Below are 20,551 nucleotides of genomic sequence, written 5' to 3'. Positions count from 1 at the left end.
CCTTAAATTCAATTTTAATTATTTTTCAATTTCATAAATAAAATTTATTAAAAGAATAATGACATTTTTAAATGTTTTGATTAATCTGTGATAATTGTTTAAATGAATGTTAACATAGTTGCCATGAACAATAAAAAAATAAATAAGTTTAGTGAAGACATGCAAGAGATGTACTATTTGTTGAAAAACCAAAAGTTGGATTCAAATAAACCTCCGAAAGAACTATGTAATTTTTTTTTTTTTAGAACATGCATGTTGTTTTTTTAAATTTTATTGGTATGTATATTAATTTTGCTTTTATTTTTAATATGTATAATTTTTTTGGTTTTTTTGTTGGTATTTCAATTATTCATTTATAAACAGATGTTTTAATTATTTATGGGTGTGAGCAAATTTCTAATTTGTAACTTTTTAATATTTTTTTCAAATACTCAATCCTGGTCTGCAAAGCATATTTAAGCCAGGAAAAGAATGAGATTTTAGAAAATTGCCTTAACTTTTCTATAATTTTACATTTAGATAAAAAAATGTCAGTATAAAAATCCATTTAAACTATCTTTTATGCCTACATGGTATACACACATTTATGCATACACACATATAGCTTTTATATGAAGTTTAATTGGATTTATAAGCACCTGATTTCTTTGTATTAATGACCATTTGCATTGATGATATATTCATGTATAAACCAAAGTGTAAATCTATGAGTTTTTTAAAAATTTAAACAATAGTTTAAAATTTTAAACTATTGTTTAAATTGGATTCAAATTATAAATTAAAATGTGTTTAAAAAAAATCCAAAACATATTTCTCAAATAAACTATATTATGTTTACTAATTTGTTTGTTAAAGTTTTCACTTTATAAAATAAAATTTCTTTTTAGGCTCTGCAAAAGCTTATCTGCAATATTATATATTACCTATACTTCTACCAGCTATAAATGAGTTACTCACACATATCCAAAAAAACAATATTTTGTCTGTAAGTTATTACATTTAGTTATATTATAGTAATCACACACACACACACACACACACACACACACACACACACACACACACACACACACACACACACACACACACATACATTAATTCTTTTCTATTGACAAATGGTTTTTGATAATTTATAGCCTAACTTTTATACAGCATTAGAAATTCTTGCTAGATTTTTTGTATATTGATTGCTATATATTTATTTATTAAGATTATTCATAAAATTTTGATTAAAACATATATCAAAATTTTGATATAACATATATTTTTTAACATATATGTTTACAAATTTATTTATTATTTATTACAATAAATCTTAAGTTTAGGGATATTCCACGTTGTCACGGCGTGACATTTGACTTTATTTTTGGGAAAAACATCAGATTTTAGTGCATTTAAAATTAAAATTTTAAAAATTAAAGATACTAAAAAATTTTCATATACATTACAGTTTGTAAAAACAAAATTATTTAGTTTTAATATTTTATAGACTTTTAGGTATACACATTAAAAGGTTGCGTCATGACGTGACAAAAATTAACTAGCATTTTCTGTCATTAGAAGAAATGACAGTAGTTCAGCTCTTGTGTATATTTTGAAATAATTTTTTGTTATGCCTGGGATACTTAAAAGTTGTTATAATAGTTTCATAACATTTTTAAAATGTTTTATAAATTTAAATGGAGACACCACGTAAATATATCAACAGAGTTTAAGTCACACCGTGATGTCACGGTGTGACCTGTACAAAATTTTTTAATATTAAGACAATAACATCATCAAAAAGACAGTTGAAACAAAAGAAACCAATTTATTTGGATTTTTTTTATAAGATTGATATAACAATAACATTTAACAAAACAGTTTATTTACAATAATTTCAAAAAAAGTCTTGTAAAATTCAACTACGTTTTTTTATTAAATTTTATCTAGTTAACTAAGTATGATGCACTTGAAAAAGGTTTCATTTCCATTTTATCATTAAACTGTTTTAAGCAATGGGCACTAAATATTCCAGGCGTTTTACAAGCATTATTAATGATGTTTCCAAGTTCTATGCCATCAAAAGCAGTTTTAATTTTTTCAGCAGCAACCATGAAAACATTTACTTGACTTTCATCTCTGACAGCTTTATAAAATGCTGTTGTGTCATTAATCAGAGCTTCTCTTCGAACAATTTTTTGTGTTGCTAATCTTTTTATGGTTGCTCCTATACCATCGCATGGTCCTTTACTATGAGAGGTTGCAAAGTAATTCCAGCAAATTTTAATTTTGTGCTTGCTTTCAAGCAATGGAATTGAAGCTACTATGTAACAATTTTTAAATTGACTGCTAGGACTATCAGACCAAACTTGCAAGTATTTTACATCCTTTCTAATAAGGTTAGTTATTAACAAGTCAATAAAATAAATAACTGAACTTCTTGAATGGTTTAAATCATCAGAAATAATAACGGCAGATTTACAAGAGTCACCATGCCAGCTAACAGCAGTAAATAATGTTACTAACTTTTTGTTCCAATGTGCTGACTGAACTTCATCCTGCCAGAAAGTCAACTTGTAACAAAACTGAATCAAGATTGCTTTTTAAAACTTTTTTTTGGTTTTTATAACTCATTGATTGTTTTCCTTTTATAAAATAATGCAAAAGAAATTTGGGGAGCATTTTGCAAACATTGTTATACAAAATTATGGCTTTGTCTTTTTTTATTGCTTTTTCGAGGTACTTAGTTCCATTAAGTTGCGTAACTTTCTCCTAAAGGTACCAGGTAATTTCTTTATCGTGTTTTTTTTCATCTAATTGGTATGTTTTGAGAAATAACTTTCCATCCTTACAAGCTTCACAAAGATTATTCCAACAGTTATCATTTTACTCATCACACAATAAAGTATTTGGTAAACCATGCAAATAAAGGGGAATTTTAAATCTATGAAATGTAATGCTTTGAGTGACAAGATAATGTTTTCATGTTTTTGACATGAACAAACATATCTAGGCATTAAGCCTAATAAAAGTATAAGGCCTGGTCTCAAACTAGCAAACTTGGATTTACTGATTGAAAAATCAGTGTGTTCATTTTTAAATATTTGATATGCTTCATTTATATTCATTGTTAAATACCTTTTTTGCATTTTCTTTTTTTCTTTATTACATCTTAAAACATTCGTATCTCTTACTCCTGGTGCCTGACGGGATATACCATCTTGTTCAAAAAAACTAATGACGCATAGCTTCGTTTCATCATTAAGAGCATTAGTTCCATGTGTTGGTTGTATATCTGGTAAATCTTTGTTAAACTGAATTGCAAGTTGTTTAACAACAGTTGCTTTTTTAAGAGGAGAAGTTGGAAGAGCACATATTGCTTTTTTAACAGCTTTACCAAGTGTACAAGATGATTTGTAAGCAGAAGAGATGTTAGATGTTATTTAGGTGAAGAAACTCTACTCTTTTTTTTCTTAACTTGTCCTTTAAACGTGCTAATTCAACATTAGAATTTCGTTTTTCCTTTTTCCGCATTGAGTACTTTTCCTTTTAGATTCCGGACCAAATTTTTGCACTTGTTTTTCTCTATACTTTCTCTGGCGTTCAGCATGGCATTTTCATTACTTTCAACGAAGAAATAAACAATTTGCTTGTGGAAGTTTACTTTTTATAAGAATTGTGTAAACAATAAACATTCAGAATAACTTCAGCAATGGCGCGACAAAATTTAAGAAAAACTAAATCACAAAGGTGTTAGTAAAATATGTCTACATATTTACAGGTACACCTACAAGTTTAATAAAAAAAACAATGTTAGTTATATTAAAGGAGGTTTCAAAACTTATCCATAAATAAAAAACAATAAAAATACTACTAATGTTAAACCAACATGTTTTTGCGTAACATTTTTATAAAAATTAGTCTTTAAAAAATTTAATTTTAAAAAATTGTCATAACAATGTGACATAAACTTAAGACACATAACACAAATATAACTAAAAATATTTAAATTTAAATATCTATTGATATTTATTGCCCTATTTTAGTTACAAGTAATTTATAAATATTTATTTAAAATAAATAAATATTCTTACGCTAGAATGAAAAATGTTGCTATTAATGTCACGGTGTGACATGTCACAGCGTGACAAACTTAAAGAAGACCAAATAGAAGTTTCTCAATGAAAGACTATTTAGTTATTATAATAAATTTTCAATTTGAAAAGCAAGAGCCCCATCTATATTTTGCGTGAGACAAATCACATAGAAATTTAAAAAAGTTTTAAAAAAAAAGGTTTCAAAATGATTTACTGGAAAAATAATTTAAATTTGAAGTCTAAAAAATTTTGTTTAAAGTTTAAGCATCAAATCCTAAAATTCTTCGAAAACCAGTTCTACATGTTACATGTTTTTAGAAACTACAAACCTTTAACTTTTGAATGATACATTTAGTTTTTTATTTTCTAGGATTTGAAATTTATATTAAACTTTTTGTACAACGTAGAATTGCCCTTTAGTGTATTTTCATTTTTACAAAATTGTTTGACATCTTGAAAAATATTAATATTATCTCAGCACAAATGTTGCATCTTTGTTTATTAGGTGGAATTGAAACACTACTCCAAAAATTTCTAACTGAATTTTGTGCTTTCTAGAATGGTTCACACATGTTTATCGAGTATGCATTACTTGATTAACTATCAGAGACAAACATCTATTTGCAGAACCACAAGTCTGCCTACTTACTAGTAAATTTATATTTTTTGAAAAAATTGCCCCTCTTTATTTCCAATACTACAAATGCAAGCAGTACATAAATTGCATAAGAATTGCACTGAGCATTTGACAAGTTTGGTAGTTGATTTGCTACCTTTTTTTTTGGTTTTAAGTTTATAATTTTTATCAAAGTATTTAAAAACTTCTACTAGATGATACAGTGTTTTCATGCCACCTCACCATCTAAGATTTTCAAATAGCAAATCTTCTGCATTTTATTTTACTTTCCTAATAGTTTCTTTAATGCATCATAATCTTTAATAAAATTAATCTCAAATGTATAACTACTGATATTGTTTAACACCCAGAATGAAATAGCTGACACTATGTATGTTTGAGAACTCATTCAAAAACATGATGCTGGGATACAATAAAGATTCGTGGCTGAAAACTTTCTGGTTTTACTTTTTTTGTAGTTGATTAATTACACCATTTCGTCAGCTTGTATTAACTTCATAGGTGTCTACCACAATCATCTAATTGGATCCAAGCAAATGAAACTCTTTATTATGTTATTGTAAACTTTATTGGTATTTCCTTTATTTATTTGCCATCAAAATGTAAAAGACCATTTCCCTTTTTTTCCATGGTTGCCTTATAAACAGCTGATGGTGGTGTTGGTGGTGGTGATGGTGGTGTTGGTGGTGGTGATGGTGGTGTTGGTGGTGGTGATGGTGGTGTTGGTTGTGTTGGAGATGGTTGGTATTAAAAAAAGCTAACTTTACTGGATAAACTTTCTTTTTTTTAATTATGCTTGTATTTGAATCCGTAAAAATTCTTTGTCTTCATTGCAAAGCCATATTTGCAAATATGATATCAAACAGTTCAATAAAGTTTACTTACATCATTATATATTTTTAAATTCTTATCCATTTTTTAAATCAGTTTTTCTGCTTTATATGTTATTGTTAATTTAGCATTGTAAAACTTATTGCATAACTCAGCTGCTATTAATTTCACCACCTCAGTTCTGTCAAAATATTTACCTTGCATGTTCCATGCTTTTTTACTAATCTCACTGGTAACAGCATTAAAATTCATCTAAAAAATTGAATTATGAGTATTAATTAGACTTTTAAAATATAATAAGTTATCACTTTTTTAATGAAAAGTGTAAACTTATTTGCAAAAAAATAAATTGAAATTTTATGGCTTATAATTTTTTTATGATTATTAGTCATACATTAGAACTTTGAGAGTAAGTTTGCCATAACTAACTTTTTGAAAACCAGATGTCAAAATTTACAAATTCATTAAATTACATAAAGCTTGAGTATTTATACTTAAAATATTTCTAAAAGGTTTTAATAAAGGTTAAAAACTGTTTTAATTGATATCATCAAAAGCTAAAATTTGCGCATTTGCTTTAAATTTGTTTAGTTTTTTTAAAACGAGATTTTAATAAGATGTTTTTTAAGAGCATTACTTCATTTAGAAATGTTAACATACAAAAAAACATCTTTATTTAATGTCTAAGTGTAAGTTGGTGTCTATAATTATTTGTATTTATTGCTCCATTTATGAACCTATCATTTTCTATCTTGATTTATTTCTCAATTTATTTACCTATCATTTTTTATCTAGATTTATTGCTCAATTTATGAATCTATCATTTTTTTATCTAGATTATTGCTCAATTTATGAACCAATAATTTTTCATCTATATTTAGGTAGCAAAGAGTCAACAACAAATTTTCCTGCAACATTTTGTCTAGATTTTTGCTATACTCAAATTCCAAATCAATTTAATTTATGTTAAACATCATTTTATTTAAGATTTCCAAAAACTTTTCCAAACTTTTCCAAATCTTACATTTCCAAAACAATTCCATTGTTTTGGAAATAAAAACTTACATTTCAGTTTCTAAATTTTTTTTGTTACACCATTAAATTTGAACTCAAAATTAAGTGTGTTACAATCTAATCGCAAATGTTCTCTCAAAATTACCAAAAGTTTGTTTTTTCAAATTCTCACTAATATCAACTCACATTCAAAAAAAGGTAAGTTTTTGCCACAATTGCAAGTACCTTGCCAAGTTTTTTTATTTATTTAAAAGATCAAGGATTTTGATTTTTTAAAAAAAGAAAGAAAAAAAATTAATAGTTTTATTGCAAATGTATTGCAAAATGATATGTTTTACTAATAGTTTTATTGCAAAAGTATTGCAAAATGATATGTTTTACTAATAGTTTTATTGCAAAAGTATTGCAAAATGATATGTTTTACTAATAGTTTTACTGCAAATGTATTGCAAAATTTTAAACATACTATTTTATTTTAATCTCTTTAAACGGCTTAACATTATTTGAGCTCCATAAAAAAAGTCAAACTTTGTCAAATTAAATATATACAATAAGGAGAGCTGGCATTTGATGAAAAGATTTTTGCACTAAATTAATATTCACAAGTTTGTTTCTAAATTAAACTGATCAACAAAAGCATTTAAAAATTGACATATTTAAAAATAATTTTCGATAGAATTTTGCAAATCTTATAGACATCTATACACACGTCTTTCTGGTATATCTATGATATCTTTTCTACCTGTAACAGATGTTACATATTTCTAAAATATAAAATTCTTGATGGAATACAGTATAATTTAGTAGATATTTCTAAAATATAAATATCTTGGTAAGAATATAATTATTTCGCATTTTTCAATTTTATCATATATTTATGTCATTTCTAGGTAGCTAATGATAAAACAATAAGAGGTAATAAAATATTACTTGAATTTATTTTTAATGTTATTCTTCTAACTAGTCTGAGTTTTGTTGTTGTATTCCAAAATTTTGCAATCAAGCAAAACTACTGTTACTTAAGTGAAATTTTACTTAAGTTCAAGTAAACGTTGCCAGTTAAAAAGTTTACTCAAGTTCAAGTAAACGTTGCCAGTTGAAAAGTTTACTTAAGTGAAAGTAAAAAGTAGCTCATCAAGAATGTACTCAGCATAAAACTTACTGCATTACTTTTTTAACAGCCATTTTCGAATAACAGAGCTGTCGAAAAATAAAACATAAACACTGTGGTCTATTCTTTTCTGTATATCTGTGCAACTATTATTCTTGACTGATATTTTTAAGTGTGAGTTTATTAACACAAATAATATGATTTTTAAATATGTCATTATTTAATCATTATTTAATCAGTTTTAATAGTTAAAGCTAAATTTTCTGCAAAATTTGCAGAAACATATAGAATGCGCATCATAGAATCAGCAGATATGCGCGTTATGCATATATGAAAAAAAAATGCTTTGAATAAATTTTTTTCTTGAATACAAGGAGTATCTATAAGGAACATCTTCAAATAAAACCATTAATTGTGTAACTAGGATATATAATTAATTGAAAATAATAAGTTATTTTGCATGTTTTTTCACAACACTTTGTACATAATGTAAACATAGTAATCTCTTATTTTATAAAACTATGACCATATAAAGTTTTAACACCCTCAATTTGAGAAGGCTGTAAACTTTGCAGGGTTATAAAAACCAAACACGAAGAGATTGTAGCGTGAAATTTGAAAATGTTGATGAATATAAGTTTAGATAATAGTAGTAAAAAATTTATTATAAACTTCTTGCTCCTATTTTCTTTCTCCTTCCTGTTGACAAATGTGCTTCTTACATAACTTCGTGGATTCAGGCTGGCACGGAATCTTTTATTCCCTCTCGACGATTTCAGGTCCAGCCTCACACTTCTCCATGTTTTCCTCACATTGTGCTGCTGCAATTTCCAATTGAAACCGCTACTTCTATATCTATCAGCAAAACAATTCTCCTGAAAATAGACACCTGTTTATTACTGCTAGAAACCATTTGAGAATAGCAGGTTTTGTCTAACGCCAAAGCCTGCTATTCTCAGGTCATGAAATCTTGTATTTCATCACAAAAATTAGGCTCTTGTGACTTCTGGAGAATCTTTAATAGCAACAATAATAAAGGCAAATCTGTATTTCCACCTCTCTTGTATGGTTCAGACTTTGTCACCTCACCTAGAAAAAGTTGAATTGAATACTCTTTTTAATTTATATTACAATCTTCCAGAAATTCTCACATCTAAAGTGGCATTGTTTGCTGAAAATACCACCATTTATTCTAGTCTTGATAAGAAACCAACACTCTCTGATTGATTGGAGGGGCATTTGAGCTTGAAAAGGTTCTCCCTTCTGCTACAGTATGGGGCTCACAGTGGCTGCTGAACTTTAATTCAGATAAAACCCAATTTTTTTCAGCCAATCATTATTGTAATAATTTAGATCTTCCTTTATTTATGAACGGTAATGTACTGGATGAGGTATCTACCCTTCATCTTATAGGAATAACTCTTACTTCCGACCTTTCTTGGAAACCATATATAAAATCCGTTGCAAAATTAGCATCTGCTAAGGTTGCATATCTTTACCAAGCGCGCCACTTTCTTACTCTGGATTCTATTCTTTATTTCTATAAATCTCAAATCCATCCTTGTATGGAATACTCTTGATATATCTGGGGCGGATCTTTAAACGATGCCCTTTCTCTTTTAGATAAGGTGCAAAAAGGCATTGTAAACATAGTTGGACCTGCTCTTGCAGCCAACCTCCAACGATTATCACATTGTCATAATGTTGCTTCTCTTTCTCTTTTCTACAAATACTATAATGGGCACTGCTCTAAAGAGCAGTAAATAGCGTCTCTTGTACCATCTACTAAAATCAATTCTCATGTTACTCCTTATTTAATTAAGTTTCATCCTTTTTCTGTGACTGTTCCTAAGTGCTCCAAAAACTCTTATTGGTCTAGTTTTTTTCCTCGACCATCAGTTCTTTGGAATTCGCTTTCTTCATCTTGTTTTCCTGATTCATATAATTTGCAATCTTTTAAGTTATCTGTCAATCGTTATCTTGCTCTACAATCTTCATCTTTTCTCTTCCAGTAACTTCCAACTTTAATTAGTGGTTGCTTGCAGCCTTGTTAAAAGCGAAGATGAAGATGGCTGAGGGAGGCATCAAAAGGTAGAGTTTTTTTGTTCCCAAACTCCTATTGCCGCAACTTTTTGCAAAGTATCTTTATTTTACATGAACATAAACATATTAAAGTTTGTAATTTACTCCACGTATGGAAGTTAGCTATTATCTTACACTAAAAAATAAACCCCTTGCCCCTGTATACTTATAGTATAGAAAGTTAATAAAGATTTAATTAACTGTTTACAGACTATTGTAACTTTTACTTTTTAAAAATAATTACATGCAAAAGTTATTGACTTTTGTTATATATGTTTTGTTATTATATGGCAGTGTCATTCTCATCATATGCAATTACCTTAATGTTATTGCTATTATATGACATTAAGTTATCATAAGTGAAGTTATTGTCATGAGGCAGATAAAGTGTAGATTAGTTTGCTTGTCAATCTGGGTCTGAAATTTTTTCCAATTCGGAATCGGAAGAAAAATGGAGAAAGTTTGACATTTTTACTCAGGTTAATTAAAAATAACTATTTTAATTTTTTTTAAAGCATATAATTAGTTGAAAATTATTAAATATCATTATTCTTTTAGAAAAGGAGATCTAGATTTAATGCATGCGATTATATTTCTGAGTATTTATACAGGTTTTAATATTTTATTTATTTATTTGGTACATTAAAATTTTGGTTAAAAAAATGAAGATCTATACTCATTTCTGTGAAAACAAGTTTTAGTTATTATTTAGAGAATTTTCGTTTTAATTTTAAAGAAATAATCCAAGATATTCAAACCGAGCTGATGCGTTCTTAGAAGATATCCCCTTTGTTCAAAGAATTATGCTTAAAAAGTAAAGTTTCCTAGCATTCTTATTTGCTTTATTTTCTGTTTTACATTTTTCATAACACTGGTATACAAGGAATAATTTTTTTACATTGAATAAGTCCTATAAGGTCTAAAGTTGAGGGTTTGGGATTGAATCAGGTGATTCAACTCTATTAATAATGAAATCGTTGGTTCTTTTGGTGAAAAATGAGAGGTTGAAAAATTATTTTTAAATAGGTTAATAACAAAGATGAGAACTGAATTGATCTTATAAAATAATAAGTTTACTCAGTGTGATTATTGATTTTATATTAAAATATTTATTTAAGTTTATAATTACACCTAAATTTAAAAAAAAAAAAAATGAGTTTTTAAAAAGAAGTTATTTTTAATATTAAAAAAAAAGGTTTATCAACAACATGCATCACAAATTCATGAATTCAATCTAGAAATAATTATTCAATATTTATTACTAATAAAACAAGTATTTTTTATTGTAAGACAGATTTAAAAAAGTTTTTGAAAAGAAAGGAAAAGTGTCAACAAAGCTTTTTTTAGTTTTGTGAGTATTAAAAAAGTTAATGTGGCTTTAATGATGATTATGATGATGATGACAGCAACAATGATGGTGATGATGATGATGGATGATGGATGATGGATGATGGATGATGGATGATGATGATGATGATGATGATGATGATGATGATGATGATGATGATGATGATGATGATAATGATGATGATGATGATGATGATGATGATGATGATGATGATGATGATGATGATGATGATGATGATGATGATGATGATGATGATGATGATGATGATGATGGTCATTATCATGATCATGATGATCATGATGATTCATGGGAACACATAAAGTATTTTTATTCAGGCATAGGCAATATGATGATTCATATCATAGACCAGTTAGGTTGTCTTTTAAAAAAAAAGTGTAACACTTGCAGCCTAGTGCTTGTAGTGACTATGGAACTAGCATATCATGGGTGTACTGGCAAAAGAAATTATATTGAAAATTAGCATAAGTCAAATGAAGCATTATCTTTTTTATGGTTATAAAAATATATTTAACGTTAACTCATAAAACTTTATTCAGGCCAAAAGCTTTAAAGCTTTAAATTACTTAATATTTTTCAAAGAGTCATGGTGATTATTTGTGCACTGGAAAAAAACGTTTAGTCGATTTAGCATTACCTGTCTATGGATAATGTTTTAAAAGTTTCAAATTGGAAGAACACTTTAATGATTGATTTCTCTAAACAAGGAATTTTGAGTTAACGTTTTTTTCCAATATACCTGTGATATATCTAATCATATTAGCATCTTTTTTATAATGTGTTGTAAAATGCTTACACACTGTAGACAAGATATAAAAAAATGAATAAATTTTAATAGTAGGTTATGTCTGACCCAACTGAATAGCTGCCTGACAACCTAGTATTTAGGGTTGTTACCACAACAATGTATAATTTAGGATTGTTACTAAGTCTTAGTTAATAATGTATACCAGTGTAATCATAAATTTAAATATTAAATTTTTTTTTTAATCCTATTAGTCCTAGACCTCCTCTGCCGTTATCATTAGTTTGGAGTGACGAGGAAGCAGCAATCAAGATACAATCATTTTGGAGAGGATACGCTGTAAGTTTGTTACTAATGTTTTTGTTAAATTTTTCTTTTTGGCTTTTTGATTGCTACCTTTCTAAATTTGTCCTTTTTTAAATAAAATTAGTTTTAGTCTTCTGCTACATTTTTTATGTATACCTATGTTTTACCTCTACCTTATCTCCTGAAACCACTATATTTCCACATGCTGAAACCGAGTCATCCTAATTTTTTCTACTATTTGTAATGTTTTCCTCGTGTACTTTTTTCCTGATGTTGTCTTTAAACAAGATATAAAAAGTTTTCATTAACCAATAGATTATTGGTAGCCTTGCTGTGATATTTCGGTTAATCAGAACACTGAATGAAAAAAAAATTCATTTAGAGTTATAAGAATTTTAACTATAACAAAAAAATCCAGGGTTTTTTTTTTTTTTTACTGATTTCAAATATTGTCTTGAAATCAGTAAAAAAATAAAAGTTGCACTGTTTTTCACCTTTTTTTCCCAGAACCTTTTTTTTAAAAATGTGTTAATAAAGATTTCATTTTTAAACAAAAAGAACATTAACAAATATTGTGAAAACCTTAGTTTATAATTTATTTATTATGATTTTATAAATAACAGGGGTTGAAAATTACAATATTTCAGTTCTTTAAAGGGGAGACTAGGGCTTGTTGGAAACTAATAACGAGGATAAATTTGTTTTTATTTCCTAAATACTGCTTACTAAAGCACATAATATTCACTAATAATGATCAAATTTAGTTATGTAATATTGAATATATCTTCGATTAGAGTGCTTCAAAAAAAAATATCTGCTTTTGTGGCTAATTGAAACAAATATGAAATTATAAAAATATAACTATAATAAATGCATTTCTACATTACACAAGTTGTAGTATAATAAATTGTTAATACTTTTGTTGAATCACATGTTTAAAAAAATTACACTTCAGTGCAATTAAAATTGCACAGAAATCACAGATAAATTTGGCAGTATATTTAAGTATACTTTTTGAACCTAAATGAATCACCCAGAGTAAATGATCCAGTTTTCTCTTGGATTAGAATTGCCCAACTTTACTTGACAGTATATGCTTCAACTGGCTTGCTATTCTTGTCTAATGCAGGCTTTATACTGTTTTAAGTTTTTTTGTCTCATATTTGAGATCATTGAAACTAAGTTAATGTCCTTAATTTTAATTTTAAGTTTGAGATCTTTTTTCCATGTTGTTTTCAGAGAAAATGCACAGTGGACACAGTTTAGAATGTCATATTTTTGCTTTCATTTGGTTTCACTTTTTTGCTTTCATTTGCATTCATCATGTATTGTTGAAGAGCTTTTTAAAAGGAAAACAGACATCTGGCCAAATGCTCCAGTTTGTGTGAGTAGTGATTCAAAAAGGACAACATTATAATTCCATTGGTATTTGAAAAGTCAAAAACTTCTAAAGGAATAGGTAAATTATGATTGTTGAGTAGTAATAAAGCTGGGTGCTATGGGATGCATTGTACTTGAGTCACAAAGTGCTTTATGAACAGCAAAAAATCCTGTCTGACCATTACACACACACACACACAAAAAAAGATGGTTGCAGAAAATCTAAATGAAAAATATCCATAGGTGGAGAATTACATGAAGGGCTCACTGCACAACACACTTTCACTTAAGCCATGACTTTCTTTAAGATGTATATCAAATATTTTTTTCACTAATTTCAAATATCTGTTGTAAAGCCATGTATTGTACCAAACTCAGATTGTCAAAAAATGAATTCAAATTTTACCTGTTGAAGCTGATTGCATGACTTAGCAATGTAGCCCCGGGTATTCTTATTGCTAGCTCTGGTTTTCTTTTTTAAAAAAGGAAGAAAATCAGTAAGTTATTTTTGATTTTTGTAAACAAACCTTTGCACTTCGGCAGGAGTGTGGCCATAATTTACGCATGAAGCCCTTAATATGTATTTTCATAAGCTTATTTTCTTTTTCTACAATAAAAACATTTCTGTTGTTATGGTACCCTAGCATTGAATTGATCAAGGTCATTTTAGCTTTGATAAAGTTCTGAGTGACACATGAGGAATGCCATAGTCTGCTGCAACTGCTTAGCATTTTTCTCCATTTTCAACTATTCTCTTGACAGTAGCAGACATTATATCGTTTGATATCATGCTTTTTGCTGATGACTGTTGTTTCCAAAACACATTCTAAAAATAAGTTATTAATGTTTTTAACTCTTTTACTCCACAGTTTTTAAAATTTTTATTTTTAGCCATGATTGCAAATAATTTTTAAGAAAAAATCAAACCATTTATAGTAAAAAATAATTTAATTAACAAAAGCATCTGTCAACAGCTTGCAGTAGTGAATAAGTTAAATGATTGAAAACACTTGCAAAATAAAATGATACTTAATTTTAAATTCTAATTTAGCTTGCCAGTATGGATAATTACAAAATTAAAAAAAAAAATCTTTAAGCAATAAAAGAAGGAATATAAGTGGTGCCCTAAACTCCAGTTATCCAAACAACAAACCACAATTATAATTTTTCTATTTATCTAAGCATTTTAATCAAAATTACTTCATGCACAAAACTTTATAGAAAAGTGCATTAAAAGAAAGCCTACTAAGATGTTATCAAATACTACTAAGATGTTATCAAACAATTTTATTATCTTTTAGAATACAAGGTTACATTTAAATTTACAAAAATATTGTATTATGTATATATATAAATAATACAATATTTATATATAAATATTTCTTTTTTATCTTGGCGTTTTTAAAAAATGTCGTAATTGATAAATTAAAATTATTTTTAAACAAAAGTTATTTCATTAATTAATGAGCAAGACTCTCTTAGGAGCTCATTAAGTGTTTAACATTTTATATTTAAAGCTTGCTAGTGAGCAGGTAAAATGGGCAGGTTTTTAACTTGGTTTGCTTTGATATGAAGACATTTTAATGTTTGTTTTTTTTTTCACCGCATTTATTATTAAATTATTAAAATGTATGAATTATTGAATTATTGAAAAGCACAGGGATGCGGAGTCCCAAAAAGGACTCCGGATTTGAAAGTCACAAAAAGATTACTTTATCCTAGTTTTTGGTATCCAGGAGCTCTAAAAATATAAATAAGTTTATGGACTACTAATAGGAAAAAAGTTAAGACTTTTAGGTTAGAGGAACAATCATTTTTTGAGCCTGGATTCCTTAAGTATAATGGTGGCAAGGATTCCAGGACTATGGGCTTAAAAACAATAAGCTTCAAGTCTTTAAATCTCATGAATTTTTTTCTTTTTGTAAATCATAAGTCAACAAACATGTTTAGAGCTTCTGGACACTACAGACTTAGGAAAAGTAGAGATATAAAGTCGGAGTCCTTTTGGGACTCCGCATCCCTGGAAAAGAAATAATTGATATAATATTTTATTTTTAGATTTTTAGAGCATATTTGAGTAGTTATTGTTTTAACTTAACTCTTTATTTATAAAAACAAGTTTTAATGTATTAGCATGTGGTGCTTGGAGTTTTAGCAACAGTTTATTCAAAGAGTTTCGAATCGGATTTAAAGTGTTTCAGTGAAAAAATTGATAGAGTTTGTGAAAATTAAAAATTTTGATGAATACTTAAACATATTTGGATTGAGAGAAAGAGTTTCACAGTTAATTTTGTCTGCTTTGTTTTATATGGCGCTATGGAATCGCAACAGTACATGTAATTTTTGGATTAAGTCAACCATAACTTTACCAGTTGACAAGAAGAAGTATCTTATAGAACATATTTACTAATGTTTACTTGAATGCAAGAATTGGATTTGGATGAGCACACCCAAAGAAGACAAGTAAACTATTGTTATTTTATTTATTACTCAATGCGAACATTATGTAACTCTTTGATATATTGTCTGTCCACCATGACCAGGACAATTTAGTTTCAATAGGATCGAATATAAAATATAAATATCTCAATAAAGTTATTTATCGTGTGTAACAATTTTATAAATATGTTTTTATGTGTTTAAATTGAACTGGAAACAAAAAGAAACCAAAACAAAAAACTTTTTTTAAATAAATTTTTGGTTTTTTGTAAATGTAGAATTAGGTAGTATTACATTATGTGTAATGTTGACTACATTACGAAAGCGTAAAAAAGTAAAAGAAATTTTGTTAACATTGCATTTTTGGACTTTGCGAAAGCATTTGATAAAGTTTCTCATCGTAGACTACTTCATAAATTGAAAGCATATGGGATCAATGGCAATGTTCTCAAATGGATTGAGTCATTTTCGATTAGTAAAAAACAGCGAATTGTTTTAGGTAAACACTATAGTGACTGAATCAATGTTCTAAGTGGAGTTCTACAAGGGCCTCTGCTTGATCCAACATTATTCATTATCTATAAAAACGACTTAATGGATAAGATAAAATCAGTTTATGAAATCTGTGCTGATGACACTAAACTATTACAAGAATTAAGACCTGAGTTTCAAGATGCTGATTGTCTGATTCTTCAAAACCATTTAAACATCACAGAATGGTTAAAGGAATGGCTAATGGAATTAAATATTGCAAAATGTAAAGTTATGCACCTTGGTTATGGAAATAATAATCATGAATATTTAATGAATGATGGAAACACATCTTTTACTCTTACGGCAATGGATATTAAGAGAGATCTGAGTATCTTTATATCTAATGATCTAAAATGGAATCAACACATACAGGTTGCAACACGTAAAGCAAATATGATACTCGGCCTATTAAAAAAACATTTATATCAAGAAATATAAAGCTTTCGAGTAAACCATACACTACGCATGTTAGGCTGCATCTGGAATTCGCTGTTACAGTATGGTGTCCTTACTTAAATAGTGACATCAAAAAAATTAAAAAAATTTAGCCCAAAACAACAAATGTACCTCATGATTTAATAGGATTATCTTATGCTGGAAGGTCTCGGCGTCTCAATTTTACTACTTTGGAAACTTGCAGGCTATGTGGCGACTTGATCCATCAGTTTAAACTAGAAAACAGTTTTGAGATTATCAATTGGCATAAATCACCGTTTCCCAGATCACCATCCAATGCCCTAATGTATGAATTAACATATAATAATGCATGTCATAATTTCTACACAAGTCATGTTGTCGATGATTAGAATAACTTCCTGTTAGCATGCAAAAAGGCTCTGTCAGTTAATGCATTTAAAAATAGAAGTAAAAAGTATTTATTTTCTACAGCTGCAAACAGTACATCTTTTACTGAAGAATAGCTGCGCATTTATTTGTCATGCAATCTAAAAAGACTTATTTAAATACTATTACTATTACTAGGTTGTAATAAAACCTAATTAAATAATTAAACTATTTAAATCTTTTAATTCTAATTTAATTTTTGTCAATTTACCTTGTTGCACACAAATTTTAGTGGTTTTGCCAATTTTAGTGGCTTTTAGCAGCCTCTAAAATTGATATGCTGTCTTGTTATTTGTTTGAAATGTTTTTAGTTCAAAATATGTACAGAATATTATAGACAATAAAAAAGCTACCAAAAATCTTTAAATTGAGTTACATAATTTTTTTCTATTGTTTGTAAGATAAAATTTTCTCAACATTTTTATGTATTCGATCCCAACACAAAATCTTAACTTTAAATGGTATAAGCTTCTACTATTTTATATTTAACACTAAATCTTAACTCTAAATGATAGAAAGCTTCTACTATTTTTTATTTACCTGGTGCTTTTGTCTGCCATTATTTAGAAATATATAAAGTTAGTTTATGACAACATAATATCAATACTACTGCCATTATTAAGCACAACTTCTAAACTCATGAAGCATATAAACTAATTTTTTCAATGTAAAACCTTTTGGTGTTATTTCAAGGTATGCAAGATTCTATTCTAAAAATGCATACATCTGTTTTGAAAGTGTGGTGTGTAAAGAAACCAATTTTTTGGTCTGTTATGTACTTTCTCTCCTAAATTTACACATGTGATTTCTTGTGATTTAACACATGATTATTAGCCTCATTTTTTAGAAACCATTTTTTTTTTGTAATACTTATTTTAATGCTTTGCAAAGTATCAATGTTTTTTTGTATATATACTAGAAAATTCAGCGATTTTCAATTACGCTTTATTTTTTTATTATTTGCTAAAATTTAAGTTGAAGCAATTATTGTTAAAGATAAAATATTTCCTACTCCGGAAGGTTGAAGAATTTCAAAAGTTTCTTCAACAAGAGTTTGTTCAAAAATTACAAAATAACAGCGTAATCCAAAATGTAATTTCTTGATGTTGTGAATATGTGTACTCCACTCTTTTAATTCTTTTTAGATCCCAATTTGTTGTTGAATGATTTATTTTCTCATTATTTATTGTATTAACTCCATTAGTTACGTCAAATCTTTGCATAATATCAAACGTTAAATGTGCCATCTAAAGTTTTTGTATAGGAATACTAAAGTTGCACATTTAAAATTTAAAATGACTATTTCACTAAATATATGTGTAGTCATATTGGAAGGCAAAGTACACAATAGACCACGAAGCATCGTTGACCTTACTCCGCACCACACGCACACGCACTTTCAAAAAAGATTTTCGCTTTTGTATACACTAGAAATTATGTGAAACTAATTGTAATCTTAAATAAAATAATCTTCTATTATGTTGTTTTTAAGTTAGCATTTACAACAATATAACAGGTTATCTGTAAAATAATAAATATTTTTTCCTCCAAGGTTCGAAAACTTGAAAACGTGCAAGAACTTCGAAATTATCAAAATGAAATGAGAACGGTGAGTGAAAGATTTTACTCTTTTCTGAGTTTTAAGAATCTTTAATTACAGTAGTGGTAAAAGTTTATATATATTTAAAAGGCATATGACATCCAGCGCTGAATAATTTTTGTTTTTATTATAGGTATCATGTGAAATTTTGTTTCCTGTTCAAGTCTATATGAAAAAATAGTTAAATTGCTATAAATCGTGACGTGTTCTGCAAGCCAACATTAACAAATCACAGTGTACGGTTATTGGCGATAAGCATGATCGTCATTGGTATCATTCTTTATAAGGATTATTTAAGACTAACGTAAAGAGTAATTAAGATTGTAATATAATCTATATTTATTACAACGTGTCATCTTGTAATCTTGAATTCTTCTCAAAATAGATTTTCAACAAAAACATTACTACACAACTATAAAAATTACTACACAAATTGACATTTAAAACTGTCTAGGATTTATCTATTGCCTAATCTAAATGCATAGTACTTAACTTGACTTTTGATAATAAAACTGCAAGTTCATGACATGAGAAGTAATGAGGACACAAGTTGGGCGTAAAATGCTATTTTTAAAATTTTAAGTCTATTTAGCCCAAATTTAGCTTATTTACAGGAGACGCTATATGGGTAGTGAGTAGTGAATTAGTGCGTTACTGGGGCGCCGCCAGCATTTTTTGGTCTTTGAGATAGCTAACTTCCAGACATAGATCAAACTCCAAACATTTATGTTTATACTTATGTCAAATAAGGATGCTTCACAAAAAATTGCGATAATTGAAGCTTGGGAACAAACAAACAAACAAAAAATTCTCCCCCCCCCCCTCCCCTGCTCCAAACGTCAGAGCAACAAGTTGATGAAATATTTTTTGTACTATTATCAACTAGATTTATATTCATCGATAAAATTTAAATTATATAGTAAATATTTTAGCGTTCAAAAATAATGAACATATAAAGTTTAAACCCCCCTCAATTTGAGGGGGTTGTAAATTTTATACTGTCATAATTTTTGAACGCTAAGAGATAATACTATGAAACTTAAAATTTATCGATGAATATAAGTCTAGTTGAAAATAGTACAAAAAGTATTTCATCAACTTGTTGCTCTCACGTTTGGGGCAGAGGGGACAAAATTTTGGGTTTTTTTTGTTCCCAAGCTCCAATCATCGCAATTTTTTGTAAAGCATCCTTATTTGACATAAGTATAAACATAAATGTTTGGAGTTTGCACCATGTCTGAAAGTTTGCTATCTCCAAGACCAAAAAATGCTGGCGGCGCCCCTGGTGCGTTATCTATAACACCTTTCTTATAAGCATCAAATTCAAGACGCGTTTACTAACAAAAATTATATTCTCGGGTTGTTAATTGACTTGTCTAAAGCTTTTATCACTGTCAATCATGAAATCCTCTTGTTCAAACTAGAAACATGAAGCAATAAAATGCAATTGGCCACAAAGTTATCTTAAAAATAGAAGACAAGGGGTATCTTATAATTCAGCACATACATAGTTAGAAACGATAAGCTGTAAAGTTCCTCAAGGTTCTATTCTTATTTATGTAAATGGTATCTACCTTTCCTAGG

General features: G+C 27.9%; 1 protein-coding gene across 1 annotated transcript; it reads left to right on the top strand.

The window, feature by feature from the left end:
- Positions 1-77: 77 nt before the first annotated feature.
- Positions 78-19,318, top strand: LOC100212836 (IQ domain-containing protein K). The gene is made up of 7 exons (XM_065803141.1): positions 78-226; positions 888-985; positions 10,313-10,365; positions 10,491-10,568; positions 12,120-12,204; positions 18,920-18,976; positions 19,101-19,318. The coding sequence occupies exons 1-7, from the start codon at positions 103-105 to the stop codon at positions 19,146-19,148; spliced, it is 543 nt and encodes a 180-aa protein (XP_065659213.1). The 5' UTR covers positions 78-102; the 3' UTR covers positions 19,149-19,318.
- The last annotated feature ends 1,233 nt before the right edge of the window (positions 19,319-20,551 follow it).

Source organism: Hydra vulgaris, chromosome 08 (genome assembly GCF_038396675.1).
Source record: "Hydra vulgaris chromosome 08, alternate assembly HydraT2T_AEP".
Lineage (NCBI taxonomy): Eukaryota > Metazoa > Cnidaria > Hydrozoa > Anthoathecata > Hydridae > Hydra > Hydra vulgaris.
The sequence above is the reverse complement of the archived record's forward strand: the minus strand, read 5'-3'. Positions and strand labels throughout refer to the sequence as shown.

Excerpts from the sequence above, each read along its gene's own strand:
- LOC100212836 (XM_065803141.1), top strand. The coding sequence starts at position 103 with ATGAATGTTAACATAGTTGCCATGAACAATAAAAAAATAAATAAGTTT. Across the intron at positions 12,205-18,919 it reads CATTTTGGAGAGGATACGCT|GTTCGAAAACTTGAAAACGT; the intron begins GTAAGTTTGTTA and ends TTTTCCTCCAAG. Across the intron at positions 18,977-19,100 it reads ATCAAAATGAAATGAGAACG|GTATCATGTGAAATTTTGTT; the intron begins GTGAGTGAAAGA and ends TTTTTATTATAG.